The 27,152-nt window shown below is 39.8% G+C and overlaps 1 protein-coding gene and 1 pseudogene across 1 annotated transcript; both read right to left on the bottom strand.

Annotated features, from left to right (window-relative positions):
- Positions 1-320: 320 nt before the first annotated feature.
- Positions 321-27,152, bottom strand: eef1e1 (eukaryotic translation elongation factor 1 epsilon 1). Its single transcript, XM_077244277.1, has 4 exons — positions 27,036-27,152; positions 25,536-25,733; positions 6,397-6,492; positions 321-1,696 (listed from the first exon to the last, which is right to left on the bottom strand). The coding sequence occupies exons 1-4, from the start codon at positions 27,117-27,119 to the stop codon at positions 1,553-1,555; spliced, it is 522 nt and encodes a 173-aa protein (XP_077100392.1). The 5' UTR covers positions 27,120-27,152; the 3' UTR covers positions 321-1,552.
- Positions 3,991-5,245, bottom strand: LOC143752258 (uncharacterized; annotated as a pseudogene).

Here is a 27,152-nt window from a genome sequence, read left to right on the forward strand (position 1 = left end):
GAAAGAGGCGATAAATTTCATCTTGATGATGGAAGCCTCTTTTAGATTAGCCGCCAATTAAATCTGGAGACAGAAATAAACAGGCAAACAGAGACTCCACTGTGGATATTTCCATTATCTGGTCACAAGGCCTGTTCTGATGACTGCAAGATTTCTGTCGCTTTTTCAGTTTGCACTTCCACAAACACACATTGCTTTGTTCCGCTACAGTTTTTCTATGGGCACAGTGAATGTCAGATGGAAATTCTTTGAATTCTGCAAAAAATGGATTGTGTCATATAACCAGAAGTAGTACTTATATATATAAAAAGGACACATAGTTCTGTTTTTCCTTTTTATTTATTGGCACAGGACAACATTCTGTTGACATAAAAGAACACAAACTTGAGCTTGAGAACAGCAGACATTTCATAAAGAAGGCTTATAGGAAAGGAAGTATAATAAAAAGAACAGAGAGATCTTTTTGTCAGCATATGCACAGCAGATAAGTAAATGTGCAAAAACACATCTCCCTTTCATAAGAAGAGGATTTTCAACCATAAAGGCTACAGACAGAGCAGCTCCAAATCAGATTGGCCACATGTTGTACATTGTATGAAGCACTTAGTTTCCCAAAAGATGTTTTGAGTCACCGGTTTATGATCAATTAAGCTGCTATGTTCTCAGAAACAAGTCTCCTGGAAATGGAAAAGCATTTTTGTCCTAAACCCTTTTTCAAAATGATTTCATTTTGTGCCTTGAAAGCACAAGCACAGACCTATGCTCCACAGTGACACTCATTAAACATTTTTAACATTGAAAACCTTTTATGCATCCAGTGATATAACACAGAATTGGATTAAGAAGTTGAACACTAGACATGTCTAAAGAAGCTATGGACACCCCAGAAGGGGATTTTGGGGAAAATGACACACTGGTTGTGGATGGAGTGAAAATTGCATGAAAATCCGATTACACCAGTGCTGTCTGTGTGGCTACAGCTGGTGGTATGTCCGCTGCCCCAGAGCAACAACATGCCACCCTGTCAAACCCCAGACTACTGCCCACACCAGCGCTGACATTACGAGAAAGAGATGAACAGCGGAAGAAAATGCCAAATGAGAAAAGATTTGTGTGGGTTCAAAAGAAGCATTAGGGACAAGTTGGACATTTCTGTCAATATTATATTAGTCGAATTAATGACAACCTTACCTGAAAAAGCAATTAATAAATGTATTTATATTATCATGTTCTTATTATAAATAAATGCTGTACCATTAACACCACAGCCACAATTCTCATTGATCATGCTGAGTTACTCCAATCCACATAAATTTAACTACACTCATGCTAAATTCACATATACAATAACATGACTAGTGGCCATGAACCAGCTTGCAAAAAACACAAAAAAAAAATAGAAAAGACCTGCTTTACTTGTCCTGGCTGTTTCGGTTCTCGACGGGATTGTGGAGTAAAACGAATGTGGACAGCTCTGTGTGTTAGTTGAGCTTTCATATGGTGACCTTAAGGTCTTGCTTATTTGACATCCCACAAGTAGTTATCAAAACTTTCAGTGGTGACCACTCAGGTAAACTCTGTTCCTCAGAACCACCACAGGAGGCAAATGGTGCCGTATGCCTGGATAGTGCTGGATATGATCAAACCACCTGGTGACATTCAGATAACGCTCTTTCTCCAGTATAGCCAATTCCACCTATGAAAAAGTGAGGACAAACATGAGATGGTGAAAAATAAAGGAAAACTTAATGTGTATAACACTACAGAGATATCCAATACAGTGCCTACAAAAAGCTTTCACCCCATTAGGCTTTGTTGAGTTTATCTATAATAATTACAACATTATATATACAGTCTTTTATATAACTATAAAATGTTAAACAAAAATCTTCCATAAGTATTCACTCTCTTTAATACGGCACAATGTGTGTCAATTACACTAACGGTCAAAGGTTTTGAATCGGCAAGATTTTTAATGCCTTTAAAAGAAGTCTCTTCTGCTCACCAAGGCTGCATTTATTTGATTAAAAATACAAAAATGTTTTAATTTTTATTTTAAATTAAATAACTGTTTTCTATGTGAATACATTTTAAAATGTAATTTATTCTTGAGATCAAAGCTGAAGCATCATTAATCCAGTCTTCGGTCAAGTCAAATCATATTTATTTATATAGCGCTTTTACAATACAGATTGTTTCAAAGCAGCTTTATAGATAACAGGAAAATAATGCAAAAAAGTTTGTTTCCAGAAGAAAATAGCATCACATTCCAGGTTAGGTAAGTTCAGTATTGTTTCATTTTTATTTAAAAAAAAAGTTATTAATTTAGTTATTTATATATATATATATATATATATATATATATATATATATATATATATATATATATATATATATATATATATTACAAAATATATTTTTATACATACACACTCACCTAAAGGATTATTAGGAACACCATACTAATACTGTGTTTGACCCCCTTTCGCCTTCATAACTGCCTTAATTCTACGTGGCATTGATTCAACAAAGTGCTGAAAGCATTCTTTAGAAATGTTGGCCCATATAGATAGGATAGCATCTTGCAGTTGATGGAGATTTGTGGGATGCACATCCAGGGCACGAAGCTCCCGTTCCACCACATCCCAAAGATGCTCTATTGGGTTGTGATCTGGTGACTGTGGGGGCCATTTTAGTACAGTCATTTTCATGTTCAAGAAACAATTTGAAATGATTCGAGCTTTGTGACATGGTGCATTATCCTGCTGGAAGTAGCCATCAGAGGATGGGTACATGGTGGCCATAAAGGGATGGACATGGTCAGAAACAATGCTCAGGTAGGCAGTGGCATTTAAACGATGCCCAATTGGCACTAAGGGGCCTAAAGTGTGCCATAAAAACATCCCCCACACCATTACACCAGCACCACCAGCCTGCACAGTGGTAACAAGGCATGATGGATCTTCTATAAGTTGCTCTTCTATCAGCTTGAATCAGTCGGCCCATTCTCTTCTGACCTCTAGCATCAACAAGGCATTTTCGCCCACGGGACTGCCACATACTGGATGTTTTTCACTTTTCACACCATTCTTTGTAAACCCTAGAAATGGTTGTGCGTGTAAATCCCAGTAACTGAGCAGATTGTGAAATACTCAGACCGGCCTGTCTGGCACCAACAACCATGCCACGCTCAAAATTGCTTAAATCACCTTTCTTTCCCATTCTGACATTCAGTTTGGAGTTTAGGAGATTGTCTTGACCAGGACCATACCCCTAAATGCATTGAAGCAACTGCCATGTGATTGGTTGATAATATAATTGCATTAATGAGAAATTGAACAGGTGTTCCTAATAATCCTTCCTTTAGGTGAGTGTATATATATATATATATATATATATATATATATATATATATATAAAATTGTAAACGGTTATAGTTCAATATAACTATAGTTATATTTGGGGGGGATAGTTCAAAATAATTATAAATTATACAGTGGGTACGGAAATATTCAGACCACCTTAAATTTTTCACTCTTTGTTATATTGCGGCCATTTGCTAAAATCATTTAAGTTCATTTGTTTTCCCTCATTCTTGTACAAACAGCACCCCATATTGACAGAAAAACACAGAATTGTTGACATTTTTGCACATTTATTAAAAAAGAAAAACTGAAATATCACATGGTCCTAAGTATTCAGACCCTTTGCTCAGTATTTAGTAGAAGGACCCTTTTATTCTAATACAGACTTTTTGGGAAAGATGCAACAACTTTTTCACATCTGGATTTGGGTATCCTCTGCCATTCCTCCTTGCAAATCATCTCCAGTTCTGTCAGGTTGGATGGTAAACGCTAGTGGACAGCCATTTTCAGGTCTCTCCAGAGATGCTCAATTGGGTTTAAGTCAGGGCTCTGGCGGGGCCATTCAAGAACAGCCACGGAGTTGTTGTGAAGCCACTCCTTTGTTATTTTAGCGGTGTGCTTAGAGTCATTGTCTTGTTGGGAGGTGAACCTTCGGCCCAGTCTGAGGTCCACAGCACTCTGGAGAAGGTTTTCGTCCAGGATATCCCTGTACTTGGCTGCTTTCATCTTTCCCTCGATTGCAACCAGTCGTCCTGTCCCTGCAGCTGAAAAACACCCCCACAGCATGATGCTGCCACCACCATGCTTCACTGTTGAGACTGTATTGGACAGGTGATGAGCAGTGCCTAGTTTTCTCCACACATACCGCTTAGAATTAAGGCCAAAAAGTTCCATCTTGGTCTTGGTCTCGAAGGAGTCCTTCGATTGTTTTTTTTAGCAAACTCCATGCGGGCTTTCATGTGTCTTGCACTGAGGAGAGGCTTCCGTCGGGCCACTCTGCCATAAAGCCCCGACAGGTGGATGGCTGCAGTGATGGTTGACTTACTACAACTTTCTCCTATCTCCCGACTGCATCTCTGGAGCTCAGCCACAGTGATCTTTTACCCATTTTCCACCAAAAAAGAACTGGTTCATAACTGGTGCTGGTTCAAAGTTGGTTCAACTTGGGAAACTTCTCAGAACGTGTTTGTTTTTCCACTGACTAGAGAGCCCAGCGAACAACGTTGTTACGTCACTGTGTATGTCGCCATACGTCTTAGCTTTCCCAGAAATGCTTACGGCAACTTCAAGCATATTACAATGGCGGACTAGATCGTCTTTCTGCAAATGTTTCTCATGGCTTTGCGATCCTAAATTGGGGTCAGAAGACGACGTTTAAAACACATTTGTGCTGCTCGTCCGGATTACAATAGATGGAGATTACGTTCAAGAAGAAATGTAATTATAACCCCGCCCCCAGCCCCCAACTTAAGCATGACGTGGTAAAAGAAGGGTTCTAGTCCAGCAAAGAGTTGGTGCCGCTTTTGTAACCAATTTTCCTGGCAGAGAACCGGTTCTTTGGCTGTCGAAACACAAAGAACTGGTTCGCGAGTAGGCACTGGCTCCGAACTGGCTCTCAAAATGCTTTGGTGGAAAAGGGGTATTGGGTTCTTCTTTACCTCTCTCACCAAGGCTCTTCTCCCCCGATAGCTCAGTTTGGCCGGACGGCCAGCTCTAGGAAGGGTTCTGGTCATCCCAAACGTCTTCCATTTAAGGATTATGGAGGCCACTGTGCTCTTAGGAACCTTAAGTGCAGCAGAATTTTTTTTGTAACCTTGGCCAGATCTGTACCTTGCCACAATTCGGTCTCTGAGCTCTTCAGGCAGTTCCTTTGACCTCATGATTCTCATTTGCTCTGACATGCACTGTGAGCTGTAAGGTCTTACATAGACAGGTGTGTGGCTTTCCTAATCAAGTCCAATCAGTATAATCAAACACAGCTGGACTCAAATGAAGGTGTAGAACCATCTCAAGGATGATCAGAAGAAATGGACAGCACCTGAGTTAAATATATAAGTGTCACAGCAAAGGGTCTGAATACTTAGGACCATGTGATATTTCAGTTTTTCTTTTTTAATAAATGTGCAAAAATGTCAACAATTCTGTGTTTTTCTGTCAATATGGGGTGTGTACAATAATGAGCAAAAAAATGAACAAATAATTTTAGCAAATGGCTGCAATATAACAAAGAGTGAAACATTTAAGGGGGTCTGAATACTTTCAGTACCCACTGTATATATATATATATAGACGCTCTGGAGTAAACTGTGATGTCATCGTCCAGCTCAGTTCAGTTCTTGTATTATTGACGATGCAGGCATATCAATATTATTGTTGAATATTAAATTCAGCGTCACATGATCCTTGAGAAATCATTCTAATATGATGATTTGATGCTCAGAAAACATTAATTATTAGTATCAATGTTGAAAACAGTCATGTACAATTTTTTTCCCACGGTTCTTTGATGAATAGAAAGTTCAAAAGAACAGCATTTATTTGAAATAGAATCTTTTGTAACATTATAAATGTGTTTTGCCATCTACACTACATAGAAAAAAAATCCTTCGTTGTTCAATGTTTTACAACAGTAAAGCATGAAATCTACAAAGTGGTGAATACATTTTTTAGACACTCTATGTCTAACTGACTTTATCTCCAGGGGGTTTAAACTTAGTGACACACCAAAGCCTTCTGGGTAATGACAACTCTCCGTCAGTCAGTAGTCAGTCAATTACAAGCACTGACATGTGAAGATGTGATATTCTACTCCCTTTCTCTCTAATTCTCATTTCATCCCTCTCTTCCTGTCTCAATGGGCTCCTTCAGGCTCCTTAAACTTCCTTGGCTGCTGTCCTGGGAAATGACATCACTATGTGTCTCATCTTTTTGCTGTGTCAGGTTTCTCCTGAGCTTGAAGCGTCTTACTGTTTTAATTGGAACTCTGCATCACTTCTCTCAAACAACTGAAGTTCACCGCTGAGGGACTTACAACAATGTGGTGAATGCCGTAATACATGAGGATGTCTGCCAGGGTGAAGATGTTCCCAGCCAGGTAAACTTTATCCTCCAGGTATTGGTTAAGTTCCTGCAATGAAAGTATAAAGTGACTCAAGTGACTCTGGGCCTGCTGTGCTGCCAAAAATAATTGGAGGGTTAACAGCGCTTCTGACCATCATGCATAAGAACAGGAATAAAACTTGAGATGCATTTAACACTGACAGTCTCAAAGCTAGCTTTAAACAAAGCACATTATACGATACACTGACACATGAAAATTGGTTCACGGATAGTATAGAAGGATCACCAACATATAAAAGCAATGGTAATTAGGGCTGGGCGATTAAACGATAACGATATGTATCGCGATAGACACATAATCAATATCAATAAAAAATGCGTTCGATAAACCGTTCGATAATTATTTTATTTTTTTCATCGGAAGAAAGTTTTGTTGCAAGTTTGGTTGCATGAACAAATGTACTCACTCTCTGGTAACCTAGCAAAGTACTGGGTGACACGCTAACAGCCGGTCATGTAAGGGGGGTTGCACTTACACACGTTATACACCGGACAAGAAGCGCAGCACCGTGCCGCATCGCGTCTAGGACAGGTATCGCACACCGGACACGCACCCACATTTTTCAGTTTATAGTGCCATGTCTTTAAAATTCAACCACATTATTGTCTATGAGTGTATACACACTCATTCACAAAAATGAGCTGACTGAATGAAAATTGCTGATGTTATCGGATTTACAGGTGAGATTCTCAATACATGCAGTTAACGGACGCTCTGAGGTAAAGCGTAGCAACGATTGTTTTTAATTGTACAGTACAATCATAACATAGTACAGACCTTATCTTAATTTCATAATGTCCTTTTACATAGCCTTACAATATTGCTGGCCATAAACTGAGAAAGTGCGCGTCCGGTGTGCGATACCTCTAGTTGTTTTTGTCGCGACGCGGCGCTTCTCGTCCGGTGTACGACCCCCAGTAAGGTTGCGCCATATCGTTGTCTCGTGTTGGATTCTTCAGTAACAGAGCCGGCGTGGAGTGATAAGTGGAAAATGAGTGCCGCAGCGATTGTTGATAAAACAGGAAAAGTCAGCTCGCCAGTATGGCAGTTTTTTGGATTTTATAAGTCTGACCGTAGTCAGACCAATGTCGTCTGCAAATAATGCAAGACCGTCGTTGGTTTCTATATGTTTATTTAACACTTAGCACTATTTTATTACTCTTTTTTTAAGCATTTCTTATTTATTCTTTAATTTTGCACCTTAATTTTAAGAGATAATTAAGTGTTCATTGTGATTTTAGACTTATGTTTACATTTTAATTATTTGATGTTTTCCATGGTTGTGTTGCAGTTTCTGCTAATATATTATAATCAGAGGAAGGTTAAGTGTAAAATATTTTTTTTAAACTGTAGTCTAATATATTTGTCTCCTGGTCCTTTAAATAGGTCATAAAAAATATCAATAATTCTTGATATCGACCGATATGAAACACTTATATAGTGATACAGTTTTCAGCCATATCGCCCAGCCCTAATGGTAATATTAAAACACCATGGTTCCATTTACTGTGCCTTAAGAGATTACAGCTGCTGGCAGTTTAACAGGGCTCCAGATTGCGAATAAAATAAGCACAAACTAGACTTTGGAACAATTTAAAATCTAACCACCACTTGTTTATTTGCATCAATATGTGGTTGTATTAGGTTGACCCTTTTGAGGAGATGTTAGTTAATTGCATGTTTAAATTGCATGCCAGTGTCTCTTTCCCTGCTATATGGCATCTTTCTGTTTTCCGCTTGTTAAGTAAAGGTCCACTATATGTCGTGCTTAAGAACACCAATTTCTGTGGTAAAACCACTGCACAACCTGTTTGTGGTTTATTGCTTTATTGATGGCTTTAAAAGTGACTCATCTGATCTACTTTAAAACTGGATCTATCTGCATTTAAAAAAGCCTATTGAGGATGGAAGATGACCATCTAAAGGCTAGGGGCATTCAAACACTTAGGTGAAGGTAAAATTAATTGTAATATATATTGTAGTTAAGGGTCTCTGATTGACGGAGTTCAGGCAGACAAGTGCGTGTGCTTGTCTGAGTGTGTGTAAAAGAGTGGCTCATCTGAACACTGTTCACTGCCTCCATTAGCCCTCAAGACGCTGTGCTGTATTGTGCACAAGTGCTGAAGATGCTCCACCTGTCCCCTGAGACCTACACACACACACACACACACACACACACACACACACACACACACACACACACACACACACACCATCCCCGCTGTAGTATCCAGGCTTTGGAAAGTTTCACATCAAACTCACAGTTGCTCTGTTCGAGGAAGAGTGGATGGACAGCCTACAGACACATCTGTTTTACGCTGGACCTGGTTGAGTTATGAGACGTTGGCCTAGGGTTTTATACATTCTCTCTGAAATGAAGCTTAACATTGAACACAGTTCTGCACACAATTGTACAAAGTGATATGATTGTATTAGAACTATATACGGGTTAGATTGTCTGCGCAACAAAAAAATCCACTTTTGGATTTTTAGATCACATTTGACCTTCTTTCATCATTTACTCACCTTCGTGTCATTACAAACTCGTAGGACATACTTTCATTAATATATTTTTAATGAAAAGCAAGTATGGTTGAGTTTACCTTTGAAATGACATGAAAGTGAGTAAATCATGAGAGAATTATAATTTTTGGTGACCCAACACTTTCATTAATCGCATCTTTTGCGCCTTCAAGTTCGTCATTTAAAATGTAGGAAATGTAGGAATGTTATTTATCAGGTGCGCCTATGCCATGGCGAGATGAAAACATCTCAACTTTTCAGAATGCCGCAAGTGCACCACAGGTCACGTGACAAAAAACAACCGACCAGCTTCGGCCTTTCCGTAACAACATCGATCATTGCTGTACAGGGCTATGTTTTTATTTCTGATCTCCATAAACATATCTAGTAGTAAAGCTAGTGCAAGGGCTAGAAATCAATTAATCCTTTGCTGATACTTCCTCGTCATCATGGAGAGCGCAGTTCATGGTTGCATATTTATATTATATAATATTTATATATATAAACAACATTTATATTGTTATTTTCTAAGAAATCCCTAATAGGTTACATGGCACCAGATGTGGGCCTCCATATCTTATACCGTATAGGCTATGATATGAGTAGAGGCCCACATCAATGTTTTTTCAGGGGGCCCAGAATAATAGCAACGGCCCTGATCTTAGGAGGTGGTCTGAGGATGGTTCGCTTTCATCCATCAACCACTGATTTGGACAAGACCCAGAGAGCAACAGTATGAACACAAAGAGGAGACCCCATTACTTCTTAAGAGGACCAAAAAAAGTCCTCTTTCGGGGACAAGGACAGTGTGAATGTAAAGACAACTGGATTCTGTTTACCTTTCGATACAGTTCAAGGGGCCTAATTTTTTTTTAATTTTTTTTGAGGACTCATGTGTGAAATCACCCAACATGGCTCCCGTCTTCTTGCACTTGACAAAATTATATCAAAATGGGGGTGAGTATTCTAGTTCTCTTGTCTCTTGAACAGAGTCAGATATGTCACAAGTAAACGTAAACAGTTGAGAAATAAAATGCAATAGTAACACTATATTCAATCCAGGCATTAGGTCTTAAAGTGCCCCTATTATGCCCCTATTATTTTTTAATATAACCTTTCATGCAATGTAGCTGTCTGTGAATGTAAACAATCTGCAAAGTTTTGAAGCCAAAAGTTATTGCCTCTCTCTTTAAAAAAGAGGATAAGAAGAATTGACTCTGAACCACCTAAACGAGTGGTCAGTCATTTGAATCCCACTTTGTTACGGCTAAATGCTACTGGGTAACACATTTGCCTAATGCCCACCTCTGTTCTTCATTGACTGCAGGTGAACAACGTCTAATTTGACCCTCAAACACTGTAGCTGATGTCGCATGTCGTGAAGACGCTGTTTTCTGCTCTGCGAAAGCAAATTCTCTTTGTAAACACTTCCAAAGGATGAGGATGTGAAGAGTAAGTGGTTAAAATTATCACAACGATACAACAGCAGTCTATCCTTCTGATGTTTGCTTCTCAAATCTCTGTGAGGTCTAAATGGGATAGCCGATTTCTTGTCATGATGATCGGCCGATACCGATCCCGATGCTTAATATACTTAATATAAGACAAAGATGAATACAAACGAAATGGAGCAGTCTGATGCAGCCCACAAGGTTAAATTAAACTTTGGAGGACAACATAAACATTTAATCACCTAAAATAGAGAAGTCTGATGTAACTTAAACCTTGTCCAATACAAGTCTGAGCAGGACAAAAATTAAATAAATACATAATTTAAACTCCTAAAAGAACAAATTGGAGTAGTTTGATGCTACTCATTAGAAGGGATGGGCATTTCAAGCAAAAATGATATTCGAATATGGCTGGGTATTATTCGAAAATCGTACCCCTCCCCGTTATGCACGCACACATGCATGTATAGGCCACACACGAGAAAAGCGTAGTGGCCTGACATTTAAATATAACTTAAATATGTAAATATAGCCTACATTTCATATTTGTTTTATATAATATAATGTTCTTCTTTTAATTTCATCTATGTTGATCATATGAAAAAGGAACCGCATGAGATGGGTAAGATAGGATCATAAGATGCCCAATAGCATATCAGGAGACATTTGGAGTGGGTCAGACATGATTTTGACCACTTAATTAAGTTTTGTTTTGTAGAAAGCCATTCTTTAAAATGAATTTCGTTTTGTAAAAATTGTATCTTAATTTCAATCAATGTTTCATCAACCAATTGGCTGTATTTAATAAATAAGAAGCGAAATATAGCAGACAATATAGGATACGGAGGCGCCCGCGCGTGAACTGGAGCGCGTCTCATAAATGAACCTAAACTCAGCGTATAAATGCCTCACAGACCTGAGAACGTATAGAAAGCTTGAAATGCTTTAAAAAAAATAAAATAAACATTCAAATCGATAAGAAATGGGCTACTCTCTGCTTATGTAGGCTAATCCGTATGAAGTGTGCATTTCTCTCTAAGCGCGTTCTCTAAGCGCGGAAGATGGCGTCAACATCGCCAACTGTATCTTTGCAGCCAGAACACACTAGTTTATTAATAAACAATTCAAATGTACCATGCTGCTTAAACATTACTTTTGCCAGTTCTTTGTGGCAAGCTTTATGCATGTGCTTGATATGTGGCAATATTACGATAACGCTCATTATGGTTTAGTATTTTCTCCCATATATATTAAAGTAATTAAATTAATATAAATATGCAATTAGACTAATGGCTTAAATAAACTAGCCTACTACTAGTCAGCTAGAAAAAAACTTTAGTCGGGCACGGGCAGCCCAATTTATTTCTCATATTTCCTAACCAGCACGTCACTGCGGGCGTTCTGAGCGAGCGGCGCTGTGTGGACTGAGCGAGCAAAGCAACTCTTCAGAAAGGCGATCTCTCTGGAGGACAATGCTGCTCCACGTGAGATTCCTTTGAAACATACACGGCAAATAGCTCATTTTTTTCATTGTTTCTTGACACATCATAGTAATTCCACACTGGTGATGACATGACTGCCAAATCATTTAAGTCCCCACGCATCATGTACCTTCTCACGTGTTGCCGTAATCAAATTGTGATCGGTTTGTGAGATCGGCCAAGTTTAGGGAGTACCGATCTGAGTACAATCTGAGTAATATTAAAAAATGTCCTGGCTCTTCCAAGCTTGATAATGAGAGTGAATGGCTGTTTGACTTTAGAAGTCCATTAAAGCGCATGTATTCATGATTAAAGTGCTTGATACGGATATGGGGGGTTAATAAAGGTCTCCTGAAGTGAAGTGATGCGTTCGTGTAAGAAAAATATCCCTATTTAAAACTTTATCGACTAAAATAATTAGCTTCCGGCAGACTCGGGTTGAATAACTAGCTTTTTTCATCATCGGACTCGCACTCGAATGGTAAAATCGTTAAAGGGGTGGTAAAACACATTTTTTCAAAGGCTTGATTGTGTTTGTGGGGTGCACTGTAACATGTGTTCATGCTTCGTTTTTAAAAAATTGCATTATTTTTCATATATTTTACCTTTATTCTACACTGCTCTGTCCCTCCTTGTAAAAACGGTCTGATGGTTTCCTGGTTCTATGAAGCCAGTCCCTCAAAACTACGCAATGGGCTCAGATTGGTTAGCTGGCCCAGTTTGTTGTGATTCGCTAACAGACTAGTGCATGTTTTCCGGAAACGTCACACCCCGCACCTTTACCGGTAGCCTAGTTTGTGCTTTGGTGTATTATGAACGATGGCGTCAATAAAACCATACCAATTTGAGCCCGAATCGGACCCAGAGAATGTTAGTGAAGATGATCGAGCAGAACCTGTTCAAGAACGGCTGTTAAACGACGTTTCAGAAAGGTTTGTTTTTTGTTGTCTCATTACCGTTTAGATACGCTGTTATTTAATTGTACTAATTATTATAGTATTACAAACAAAAAATAAGTATCATAAACAAGAATTTCATATAATCGTTCTAACAAATTATACTACAGTCCTCAAAGGGATTTTTTTTTTAGTAAAGACTGCGGATCTATAGTGATCGTTACTGACTGTATGGCACGGTTACTTTTGTATTTTTAGAACGATTGTAGCCAAATATCTGTCGACAGAACTATTAACCCAAAACGAACACTAAACATTGGCTTTACTGCAGTAGCCAAATCAAACACAGAACCATGTTTACCATGCCTGTAGATAAACAAGCGATAAACAATACATAAAAGCTCTAATCAAAGAATAATTTACTCTAATTCCAAGTTCGCTGTTGAGATTTCAAAAAAGTTTGTAACGTTAGGTGTTTGTCGGATAACGTTAAGTATGAATGAGAATTTAACAAACCAGCAGAGCCAAACAGCGTTGTCATTTGTTTACTTCCTTGCTACAACATACAATTAACAATACGAACTATTACAGGAAAACACATCGATGAAAAATAAATCATACTTACAGATTGTGGCCCGTAAACAACAGCTTCTGTTCTTAAAGTTGGAACTGCTCCATCTTTCAGCACAAGCCGTTGTGCGAATCCTGCATTGACCTCGCCAAGATTGTGGAAGCTTTCCTCCGTAAAATGTGCAGCACAGAGAGCGAGATTTGGGTAATAATTACCATTGATCCCTAAATCCTGCGACCCTAGGAAGGCTGAACAAAGTGGACCTGCAATCCGGGCACTGATGAAAATAACAGCGTTTCGACGACATTGCGGCGGCAACAACACTCCTACCACAATAACTCTTCTCCAACGCAATATAAAATGGCCTCGCCCCCCTTATTTAGTATTCTCGGAGGAGGTGTTTTTTGGGGTTTCTGACGTCAGCAACCCTGGAGGAATGTCGTGTAGTCCAAAACCGGCTGTTTGCTGTAGTCCTTAGAAATTGATTTCTTTAAAAGCAAATATCTCCGTTTGCTTTGAAATTTGAGCGCTGTAACTTTGCAGATGTTGTTTATGCTCAAACAGCAACATTATACACTAACTAAAGTTAGAAAAGTGAAATTGTGTTTTACCACCCCTTTAAAACGCCATCATTACCTGTGTTACCTTTACAGTGTGTACAATCTTTAGGAAGCCTCTGGAGCTAAAAAAATAACAGTTATTCAGTTAAACTACGCCCCTGCGAAGCGTATTCGAGTAGTGCGAGGGCTTTTCAGTGCTGAACTGCATTAATTGGTTGCACTCCTGGAAGCGGTGTTCAATAAAATTAATATTCACGAGGTGAGAGATCGCTATTAAAGGACGCAAACACTCCCACTGCTTTGCCCAAACTGCACCAGAACTGTTTTCAGAAGCGGAATTTGGAATTTTAGAATTTTGCATTGTTGCAGTATTTTTCAAAAAACAATACCTATGCTGGATAAGAACTGGTTAAGTTCCCAACCCTATCAGGGACCCATGGCATCTGTTTTTCAGAGTCAGTAGAAAGGTCTCTTTAATGTCCTAAGTTATTGGAACTGTGACTTTAATTGTCTACCGCATGTAAAAAGTGTCTTAAAGGGGTAATCGGATGCCCATTTTCAAGTTGGTATGTGTGGCGAACAGGACGGCCGAGGGACGTGAGAGAACGGCGCGAGGCCGGTGGTGCGATTGCTAATGAGCAACACCTGTGAAGCAAACTGGTCTCGCATCTCTCACGGAGGAGCGGAAGCATAAAGGGGGAGCGACGACGTTGATGATCGAGAGAGGAACAGGCCTGTATTTTAGTTGAGTTTTGTTTTTTGTATTTGTGTTTTATTTTAGCCAGCAGTCGTCCGCGAGGGGCTGCTGGCCGTTATGTTTATTTTAGGTAAGCCAGCAGTCGTCCGCAAGGGGCTGCTGGCGGTATTTTAGCTTGTTTGGTTTTATTTTAATAAAGTATGTTTAAATGTTTGGCGATTCCCGCCTCCTTATTCCCTGAACATTGCTACACTGGTGCTGAAACCTGGGAAGAGGGAGGAATGCGGTGTCAGAAAGTCCTCGCCGCTGTGGGGAATCCGCGGTGCCATCCAGCATGGTGCGCGAGTCGCCGCCACTCGCCGTGGCCCGGAGGCTGCTGCCATCCGCCGAACGAGGGGAGAAGCAGGGACCGGGGGAGGAGCGGCCATGGACGCTCGCGGCGGAGCACTGGAGTGAGTTGCCGGTGGGACGGTCGAGCTCGCTGCCGGCCGCCTGGGTATTGGAGGGGCGGCTGCCATCCGGGAGGGAGAGGAGTCGTCGCTGCCGCTTGCCGTGGGCCGGAGCCTGCTGCCGTCCACAAGCGAAGGGGAGGAGCAGGGAGCGAGGGACTCCTGCCGTCTGCCCAAGGCACCCGAGGAGCCGTCGCCGTCCACCGGGCGGCGGAGGAGCGTCGAGCCGTCCACTGAGGGCTACCCAGCGTCACCGCCAGGCACCGCGGAGGAGATCGCCCAGCTGGTGGGGGACCAGATGGCAGCGCGTTATGGGAACCGGACCATTTTTTTTTCCTCTCTCGATCTGTCGCTCCTCATGCTTCCGTCTCCGTTTCCCTCGGCTTGTCGGTCCATACCCCCCAGGGATCGCCGCCGCCGGGGGGGGAGTAGGCACAGGCTCGTGGGTAGCCCCCGGCCTGTGAGGGGCGATGGGGGTATGTGGCGAACAGGACGGCCGAGGGACGTGAGAGAACGGCGCAAGGCCGGTGGTGCGATTGCTAATGAGCAACACCTGTGAAGCACACTGGTCTCGCATCTCTCACGGAGGAGCGGAAGCATAAAGGGGGAGCGACGACGTTGATAATCGAGAGAGGAACAGGCCTGTATTTTAGTTGAGTTTTGTTTTTTGTATTTGTGTTTTATTTTAGCCAGCAGTCGTCCGCGAGGGGCTGCTGGCCGTTATGTTTATTTTAGGTAAGCCAGCAGTCGTCCGCGAGGGGCTGCTGGCGGTAATTTAGCTTGTTTGGTTTTATTTTAATAAAGTATGTTTAAATGTTTGCCGGTTCCCGCCTCCTTCTTCCCTGAACATTGCTACACTGGTGCCGAAACCCGGGAAGAGGGAGGAACGCGGTGTCAGAAAGTCCTCGCCGCTGTGGGGAATCCGCGGTGCCATCGAGCATGGTGCGCGAGTCGCCGGCGCTCGCCGTGGGCCGGAGCCTGCTGCGATCCGCCGAACGAGGGGAGGAGCAGGGAGCGGGGGACTCGCGGCCATGGACGCTCGCGACGGTGCACTGGAGTGAGTTGCCGGTGGGACGGTCGAGCTCGCTGCCGGCCACCTGGGTATTGGAGGGGCGGCTGCCATCCGGGAGGGAGAGGAGTCGTCGCTGCCGCTCGCCGTGGGCCGGAGCCTGCTGCCGTCCACCAGCGAAGGGGAGGAGCAGGGAGCGGGGGACTCCAGCCGTCTGCCCAAGGCACCCGAGGAGCCGTCGCCGTCCATCGGGCGGCGGAGGAGCGTCGAGCCGTCCACCGAGGGCTACCCAGCGTCACCTCCAGGCACCGCGGAGGAGATCGCCCAGCTGGTGGGGGACCAGATGGCAGCGCGTTATGGCAACCAGACCATTTTTTTTTCTCTCTCGATCTGTCGCTCCTCATGCTTCCGTCATACAAATGGTTGAGGGCAGAAATATGCTAATATGGGACAGTCCGTCCGCGGTTGTGGGCGGAGCATAAGCAATATGACAAACGGCTTGATTATTGAGTGTGTTTAGGCTTTTTGAGGATTAAAAAAAGGAGTGAATGGATTTTTTTTTTCATTGTATGGTGGTTGTGTCCACACACTACAAATATACATTTTATATACAAACACCATATAAAAGTGAATTTTGCATCCGATGACCCTTTTAAGGACTGTTCCACAGATGCATGTGGGAATAATTGTTTGAGGTTCATTGAACAAGCATTAAAAATATTGTTCAATCCCTTTCCAATAAAGATATGCAAATCTTATTTGGATTTCACATAATTCTTTTTAAAATACAGTATACCGAAAAAATAATGCTTTTTTTTGCAGAGTTTAGAAGACTGTGGCTTCAATATTACCCAACTTACAGTTTGACTCTGAAACAAAGCTCTCTCTTACAGTCGATTCAGCTTTTCTTATCTTCAAATCCACCCATCAAGGATGAGCTTTATCCTCATCATTGTAAACTCTTCCTTGAGTCTTGTTGTTACTCTAGTGTCTATCCCTGTAGGCTGCAGGACTCCTGCTTTAAATGTTGTGATCCTGCCTTACAGAGTGCTGTGAGTTGGTCAGACAGTGACATGCCATGGGCATTACATCAGCCCTTCATTACAGTTTAAACTGCCACTATTAACCAGCGATCAGCAGCGCTCTGCTCTAGACCCATGCTCGGACAGCACTTCGCCACACACTGACAGCTACCGCCGAGAGGCGTCCGTCCCGCTGAGTGCCTGTGTTAACGAGACTGCCTCTCACTGTCCACAGACAGACGTTTTATACCTTTAATCCCTTCTGAACTGATCGCAGGACAGCGTGTGACCCCTGCTACCCTCAGCGTGTCAATTAAAGCCCATCTGACAGACTGCAGCGCAGATGTGTCTGATTCAAAACTCCACCGCTATTAACGAGAAACCATTGTGACCACATAGATGCTGAGTTTGGAGTGGCATTTTCTTCGGTCTCACATTTTAGATTAAATGAGAGGATGTTGCTTTAATAATTTTAACATGTTTAAGGGGGCATTTACAATGGGCACGTTTGCTGCTGTCTGAGTCAGAGTGTGATTGTTCCCGGTGACCCCCGCAGTGTTCGTTCTGGTTTCTAGTGCTGGGCGGTTTGACCAAAAATTTATATCACGTTTATTTTCAAAATTATGCTGGTTTTCCGGTTTATGACGTTTTTTTTTTCATGCATAATCAGGTGTTCAAAGCATTTTCTACTGGTTGAGAGAGGAATTACTGCAGTAAATTGACTTAGGATGGTCTATTTTAACGTCATTAGTGAATATTGTAGAATATAATAGCGCCCAGTATAACCTAAAAGTGCTATTTCTTAACGTTCTAATAACCAGGAAATAACGTTAATACAACATCTATATACGGGAGAATTGAACGTTCTAATCACGTTTGACTGATGTTCTTATAAGCAAGCAAGAACGTTAATACAACGTTTATATAACGGGAGAATTGAACGTTCTTATAATGTTTTGAATAAAGTTCTTATAACCAAGAAATAACGTTAATACAACGTCTAAAAAACTGGACGTTTTGAATGTTCCTAGAACATTCAGAAATAAAATTTTTATAACTTAACGTGAACGTTAGGGCTGGGTAAAAATATCGATTCATCAATGCATTGCAATTATCTGTTTCTCAATTCAACATCATTTCATCAAATCCTATGAATCGATTCAGCCCACCGGCCAGTGGCGGCGCTGTGGGCAACACTCTAGTGAGAGCGTTCAGCGTTGTACAAGACGCGCTTTACCAAAACAGCAATGACGGACAGCAGCTGCACTCCGTTCAAGCCTGCACCACCAACCAGGGACGTCGTTAGGCCTATTTTAGGGGGGCTGAAGCTACCCCAAAATGTTCCTAAGCCCTCCTAAATGATAATAAGAACAACAATAAGTCTCCGGGAGTCTCCCGCATATTGATAGCGGCTCCATGATGTCGCAAATTAGTTCAAATCTCCCGAAATCTAGAGCTTGCGAGCTCCAAACCGCGTAGCGCGTGCACGACAGAGAGGGACAGAGAGAGTCCTTGCTTGTGTGTGCGAATGCCATGTGTCACGAAGCGCATTTTTTTTATGTATGCACATTTTGTGCTTCTGTTTACATTTCTTTTATAACTTGAATGTACATATAGGAAGAAAGAAATATACTTTATACTACTTACAGTTACATGCACTTTAGAGGTGTTAATAAAGCACCAGTTTGTTAAAGTTGTGGTTTGTATTCAACACATGTACAATATTGTACAGTTTGTTCAGCTAAATAAACCATGACAGGAAACATGCTGGGGTCAATTTGTTCTTAAACATTGGTAATACTGCACACATTATTTAAAAATATACTCAGGTACTATAATTACTTGTGTATTTACTTATTATTGAATCGATATCGAAGCTAATAAATCAATATCGAATCGAAATCGAATCGAAGCCTCAAGAATCGAAATCGAATCGAATTGTGAAATTCCTAACAATACCCAGCCCTAATGAACGTTATGAAAATGTTCTTATAACCTAAAATCGTAGGCTGGGGAAGAGGAGAGATTCGCGATTGCACTAAACACGTTTTAAGTGCAGGATTCTCTGAGCGAGCCCAGAGAAAGACCTATTCTAATAAGAGCAGCGTGTATTTCTGGCACATTATATTCTGCGCGCGAGCAGAGAGATTCGCGCTCGCGCATTATATTAATGTACTTTCGTGCTACAATAATGCGCTCTCGACATTTGACAGGAAAATATCGCAATAGTTCTGCAGCATCCATCTTCCCTGTAACGTAACACCAGAGCACTGCTACTTACCCTTGCCTCGCAGTCGCTGCTTAGAAGTGCAACATTGTAAAGGGTCCGTCTGAAACAGTGTCGCGCGGCGCAGCGTAACGTTCGTTCCAAACGCTGTGTAATTAAATACATCGGTATGGCGGTATATTAAAAATTAATATCATAACAAAAATATACACCGTTTTCGGTATGAACCGGTATACCGCCCAGCACTACTGGTTTCACACTCAACTTGATTCTGTCGAAACCTGGTGCATTTGCATTTGCATTCATCTTGCCTCATCACAAACTTACACAGCAGATGATAGAAAACAGAATGCGTGTCAATATAGTGTTTTTTATTAATTTGGTGACATTTTGTGCAGCAGAGTAAACAACACTTGGGTATACTGAATGGTTGTCACATGAATGCGGTGTCATATTATCCTGCTATCTGCCAACAGACTCTTTTGAGGAGACAGCGGATTGCAAACCATTAATTTGTAGGGTTGGGAACAGAGAATCGGTTCTTATCCAGAACCGGTAGTGTTTTTTAAAAAATACTGGAACCGTGTGAAATTCCGGTTCTGGTGTCAGATATCAATGCAGAGAGAGAGAGAGAGAGAGAAAGTATAAGATAGAGCTGCATGATTAATCTTGCGACTGTTAAAGCTGAAGTCGGTAACTTTTCTTGTGTTCAAATGTACTTTGAGCGAGTACATCATGAATGCATTTTCCAAACCGTGTTTTTATCTTATCCTGAATCACTATGGGTAAGTCTATATTAAAAGGGTTTATATGCAGACTACTTTAGACCAGTTGGCTGGCACTGCTGCGGAGTAGCCCAGTGCCTGTGTGACTCGTCATAGACAAACAGAGAAGTAGCACCAACTACAATGTTCTTTCGCAAGACACATGCAGCTCTGTTTATTAATCCCTAAAAAGTTACGGACTGCAGCTTTAAAGGGACAATGTGTAGTTTTTTAGGTATTTTATTATCTAAAATCAATATTTTTATTCATATGTCCACAATGGTGTACAAATACCTCTGCCAATTATCTGACTTATCCTCGTAAACGAAGAATTTATTATCTTTATATGCATTAGACAGGTAGGTCCACGGAGGCTTCCATGTAGTTCCGCCATCTTGAAAAACTATAATAGCAGAGAGGGTCAAAAAGTACTAGGCCAACTCGTTTCCACAAGGCGTTTTCATTCAGAGCCAGCGTCACGTAACTGAAAGCAGCAGAAACGTACGAGCAGAGCTGAGCTGTGAGAGGCGCTTGTCACTGCCCCGGCAAGTCATTCAGTTATTCATACTGTAACATTCGTTTGTTCGTTGTGTCAAGTTGCAGTTGGTTTGAAATAATAAACCTGTTCACCTGAAGGAAAACTCGACGAAGTGCTATTAGAAGACATCCTGGCATAGCTTTTTGGTCCATAACAGCTACCGTAGATGCAACACGCATTTGAAAAACCGAGGCGCTGGAGAGCACGATTCGTTTGAATGCAAAATACAATTTCACCGCTAGATGGGAGAAATGTCCCTTTAAAAAATGTATTTGTCATTGAATCATTCATTCAAGAGACTCATTCATAAACACTGATTCATCCAGTAATGAAAAAAGGTAAGTCTTTATGAATCAATCATTCAAACCGTTTTCCCTGTCTGGATCTCACATGTGCATTTAAGCATATTATACCCCTACTGAGAGGGTATTCTCCACTGCTGGAGATACAGTAAGCCAGGAGATTTCCCAAATTCTCCCAGAGAATGCAGAAATGTTGATTTTTCCTTCAGAAATATTAACTATTTTTGCAAAAATTGCTAAATAATATGTTGAATTTGTGGACATTATTAGACTGTTAAACTCATTTGAAAATTATAAGAAAGAAACACAAAAGAGATTTTTGAGGTGAGTATTTTGTGCACTTTTTCCTTACTACTATTTTTAACTTGTATAATAATTGTAATGGAATCGGAACCGCAATCGTTAGGTTGAACCGGAGAAAATTTCTTATGATTCCCAACCCTTTTCATTTGCCGCTCTGATTGCACTCACTATGTGCGGTTACACTGCATGCTCACTCTGGTTCGTATCCAAGGTAAATCATCACCACTGTCATCCCTTACATGCGTTTTGTTGAACTATTGACGTCGTCTAATGACATCAGCTAAAATGCATGTGTAGGAACAAGTCCAAGTTGCTTTCACATTTAAACGATCGCACCACAGTTCCAGCGCAACTGAATTCAAACCATCCCATATATACGGTGGCCGACTCCGAGAGAGCTCAACGTGCTGTAACTGAAGAAAAGGCATGCAAATAGTAAAAAACGCATGCAAAAAGAAAAAAACACATGCAAATTAGGCTTGAGCGGTATCCAAATTTTGATACCGTCAAACCTCCTCCCTATCTTACCGGGGTATACGGTATTACCGTGACTAATTAAAAATTATGACATAAGGTTCAGACAGCCTCACCAAACTGTTGGCTTGTGCCTACACCGTTCAGAAACTGAATACCAGATCGGGCAAAAAAATAAAAAAATCAAGGCCAACCCGTGCACGTTGTGTCTGATCCCGGCTGACGGTATTAAATGTAATTATGAGCCGGAGCCCTATTTAGACTCGACTATTTTAAATATGTGGGCCGTTATAATATGGAGGCGCCAAATAATTTTTTAACCCAGGTGCTGAGGGGTTGTTGGATATAAATACTATTTATAAATGAGCAAAAATGGGACACTTAATAATATTTGATTATTTTAATTATGACAATTAAAGTATTCATTTTATTAATTAATTTAAATTAAATTAACAAGCAACAAGGAATAAGTGCATTTGTAAATCCGGTCACATGCGTCCATTGAGTTTTATTAATACAACTTTTCTGTCAGTGCTGCAAAGATTAAGTTGACGATCGCCATCTCCTAGTGAACGCGCATATATAGAGAGAGAAATGCAAATCATGGATTACATAATCAGAAGGTATAGGCTAGCCTTTTTCTTTTCGTTTTGAATTGTTTCGTTTAAAGAAATTTACGATTGATATCTCCGTAGTGAACGCGCCTATAGAGAGAAATCATGGATTAATCAGAGAGTATGCTGCCTATATTTCTTTTCCTTCTGAATTGTTTCGTTTAGAGAAATTGACGACTCGCCATCTCCATAGTGAACGATAGAGAGAAATGCACATCATGGATTACATAATCAGAGAGTAGGCTAGCCTATTTCTTTTTCGTTTTGAATAGTTTCGTTTAATGAATTTGATGATCGCCATTTCCGTATGAACGCGCATAGAGAGAAATGCACATCATGGATTAAATAATCAGCGAGTGGCCTATTTCTTTTCGTTTTGAATTGTTTCGTTTAATGAAATTTCAAGCTCTATTTAGATATAGGCCTATCTGTCATGTCTGTGAGACATACACTGAGTTTCGGTTAATTTATGATGAGATTTCAATTCAAGTGACCGCGGCGCGCCAGCGCACGATCATGTCATGATTATGTTGTCTGCTATATTTGATTCTTATTTATTAAATCTAGGCAATTGGTTGATAAAAAAATTATTAAAATGAAGATACAATTTATACAAAACGAAATTCACTTTAAAGAAAGGCCTTTTACAAAATGAAATTTAATTAAGTGGTCAATGTCTGACTCCCGATGCATCCCATCTTACTCGTGCTGTTCAGTTTTCATTATCAACGTAAAAAAAATAACATTATAATATTTTAACAAATATAAACTAATGCGCTTATTTAATGAACTCGGGCCAAAATGCATCCTCGCAGCAGTGAGTGGGTGGTTGTTTCAGAGATGCGACATTCGGTTAGAGGTGTTTCCATCTCTCGCGGTCACCTTTTTTATTGCAACATTTACAAATTGCCTCGTCAGTATTTACCGCCTCTCCCTTCTCTCTCTCTCTCTTTCTCCTCCACACTGTCACTTGATGACAACTACATAAGCATTATTTATATATTATATATAAGTGCCGGTAATGACGGTATTTAAACTGATACCGTTGCTATTTTAAGACCCCGCGGAATACGATATTACCGTAATACCGCCCAACCCTAATGCAAATAGAAAAATCAACTGCAAATTAAAAAAAACATCTACATCAGTTTCACAACACGCGTGTGCCCCAAATACTCATAACACAACTAAATACAGAAACGCGCTGCAAATTTTCACAACACAACCAAATACGGAAACGCACTGCAAATAACACAGAACACATCGGAAATGTTTCTGGGGGAACCAAATAAGTGACGAACCCGGCTGGGACGTGCATACAGCGCAAAATCCTACTTTATTTTATTGCTCATGAGCATACCTATTCCTACTCCCTTCGAAGGGCAGACGGCAGAGCTTTTCAAGTGGACTATGGAGTGAGCTTGGTACTAGTGTGCCATTATTTAGCCGTTTGGAACGCACTTGATGAAGGAAGCAACGAAAGACAAGTCATTTCCTCATTATTTTCACATGGGATGTTCCCATGACAACGCAGTACGGTCTCCATCAGCTGAATAGCTGTTCTGACGACAGAAATATAATGCTGTTAACATAACGGTTGCAAATAAATGTTTGTTTTTTTTTTACTTCACAAATTTTTTTTAAATAGCCTATGCGTTATATCTGTGTCAGTGTCTCAACTTTACCCTACATTACCAAACATTTCTTATGAAACATTTCTTTATGAAAATTTAAACATAACATGAAACAATTTGTACAGTGTAACTTATGTATAGATTAATATCTTTCCTTCATGTTCTTCTTCTCTATCTTTTTTATTTATTTATTTATTTTAGTTTTCAGCTCATTGCTCTTTTCTCATTTGTATTCTGATGACATTGAACATATTGTTAATACATTTTGTATATGTTATACAAGTTGTATGTCATACAAATGTAATCTCTGTATGTTTTGCGGGAAAAAAAACAAAGTTAAAATAAATGAAATAAAATAAAGTAGAATTTTGCGCTGTATGCACGTCCCAGCCGGGTTCGTCACTTATTTGGTTCCCCCGGAAACATTTCCGTTGTGTTCTGTGTTATTTGCAGTGTGTTTCTGTATTTGGTTGTGTTGTGAGTACTTGGAGCACATGCGTGTTGTGAAACTGTTGAAGATGTTTTCTTTTTTTCTATTTACATGTGTTTTTTTCTACTTTCTACTTGTAAGCGTTTTTTACTATTTGCATGCGTTTTTTACTATTTGCATGCGTTTTCTTAAGTTGCAGCACGTTGAGCTCTCTCGGCCACCGTACATACAGGTAGTCTCGGGTTCTGTACCCCGGTGCGCTCCCAGGTCTGCCTGACAGCTTTCACACTACTCATTTTTCATGCAAACCGTGCCCCGTTTCGAACTAAACTGCCAGTGTGAAAGCACCCTTACATGCAAGTCTTCCAAAATGGACTAGGTGAATGTATAATAATGGCAATCAATGCAGGATTCTGGACACCTCTTACACAAATCAATACAGATTAATTAAATAAATTAAAGGAAAAGATAACTTGCTATAGGACCTAATTTCTCACTGTAAGATTGGCTCACAGTTTTGGTCTAATTCACTAAATATCTCAATATTAGCGCAAATTAGGAAATTGTTAGGCTAATACTTTAAAATTATATTTTAACACTGTGACTTCCCAATATACTGAAATCAAATACTTATTTTTCAAATAAGCTTTTCTACTGCACATTTACAGTATATACATTAAGCCATCGGTTGGCAGCAAAATGCAATATACTGTAAAATTAAATGATTTACATTTTGTGTAATTCCAACCTGTTTTCCTGAATATGTGACGGAGGCTTTAGCAAAATCGCATTTTTATACTTCAAGTATGCTCAGATTTCTATTCTAATCATGTTGTTTCATTTGTCACTGCATTTAATAATGCATTTGTTATGTGCACTCAGTTTTTACTAATTTTGTATATGTGCATAAATTTAGCGGAATACCATTTAAGTGTAAATATTATTTAAAACATATTTCTTACAGTTCTTTCACATTAAATCTTCATATTGTCTGCAGCATTGTTAGACAAAAAACACTGTGCAGCAATAAATGTGTACCAGGCCCTTTTTTAAATTATAAATACAGGAACCACTTAGCCTAACCCTTACTCATCATCATCTTACCTTCAATATAACTTTGACCTCTTCTTTAGAACAGTTGTCTAGTCGTGTTATTCTGTGTTCGATCCATTGCTGGACCACGGCTCTCTGTTCAGCGCTGTCTCCGAGCAGCTCAGCTCTCCTGGCCTCATGGACCAGATGGGATGCTATAGTGACCAGACCAATCAATGCCGGTCCGTTGTTGTTTTGGAGAACAGGGACCTACAATTGGACAAATAAATGAATAAAAATGAAATATCTACTTTCCAGATGAAAGCAATTAACAAGCATGGATTTTTTTCATCGAATAATAGGAACAGAAAAAACATAGGAGAAAAAAACTAAAATGGAAATTAATACATAATTACATTTTAAAACATAATACATAGGCTAAAATTTCTTAACTAGCTGTTAATTTCAGCTGTCAAGAAATAAGCCAAATCAAGGGTTTTGCTGTGTTTCATAAAATTAATGTGAATGAACTAATAATGATGTTTGCACATCTTTGCACGTTTTGATGCATTTAACTATCAATGAAGAGTCATTACTTTATATGAAATTTTACAGTGTTGACCAAACACACAGTTATCAATCCCAATATTCAACCTGTCATTTTAAAAGAGTTGCAGCCGTGGTTGTAGTTTTACATAAAAATAAATAAACTAATATAACAAAGAAACAATATAATACATATGTTAATGTTTAAAAAATCTTTATTTTAGAACATACTTTTGATGCTGACAGTTTTTAAATGGTACTAAATGTATTGTATTGCAATATGTTTGTATTTTTCATATTATGATTATCATCATTATTAATGGTATGAATGCAAATAATAGTGTTTTGTGTCTGTAATAAAGTTCAAATAAAATTTTTGGAGACAATATCAATACAATTTCTGGGATACCTCTGAACCTTTTCTCTTTCAAAATGCATGACATATGAGCCTCAAATACACCTGGTGGGTCTAAAAGTGCTTATGACTTTTATTACATTTGTCTAAAGTAATTTTTACTTTTGAGGGATCCACATGCTAACGTTACAATACAAGTTAGCTAAAGTGGCCATGTGGTCTTTTTGAAGCCTAGTTGTTGTTTTTGTTTTTTGTTTGTAAATTTGTAAATCATCCAAGGTATTTTATGTGCCAACGAATCTCTAACATGTTATATAAAATATCTAAAATTAAGTTATTGATATAATATTTTGTACATGTATTTCTTTGGTGCTCCAGATGTCACACAACAACACAGACCTGTCAGTTGGCCCACTAACACTAACATTTTTTATTAACTTATGAAATCAATGAAATAGTCATGTCAAAATGCTGCTAATTCATGATAAATGGAAAATGGTAACTAACGTTATACTGAAATCGTATAACGTTAGCAATATAGTCCCTCTGATTTACACCAGTCATTCATTCAATCAATCTCTAATATATGTCATATTACCCAACACAAACACAGCTTTAAATATGATACAGGATCTTAACTCCAAGTACAACACATTCATTGCTTGATTCACCTTTTTGCCTCCCTGCGTGCTGTATTTATTAGGCTTTTTTAATCCTAGAAATCTCTCAAGCGAGCTCAGCTCCCGAAGCGCCATCTTGATTACACCGGAAACCAATCTGACAAACAA

Source organism: Siphateles boraxobius, unplaced genomic scaffold (genome assembly GCF_051911475.1).
Source record: "Siphateles boraxobius isolate OS27281-9 unplaced genomic scaffold, OSU_SipBor_1 26, whole genome shotgun sequence".
NCBI classification, from domain to species: Eukaryota; Metazoa; Chordata; class Actinopteri; order Cypriniformes; family Leuciscidae; genus Siphateles; species Siphateles boraxobius.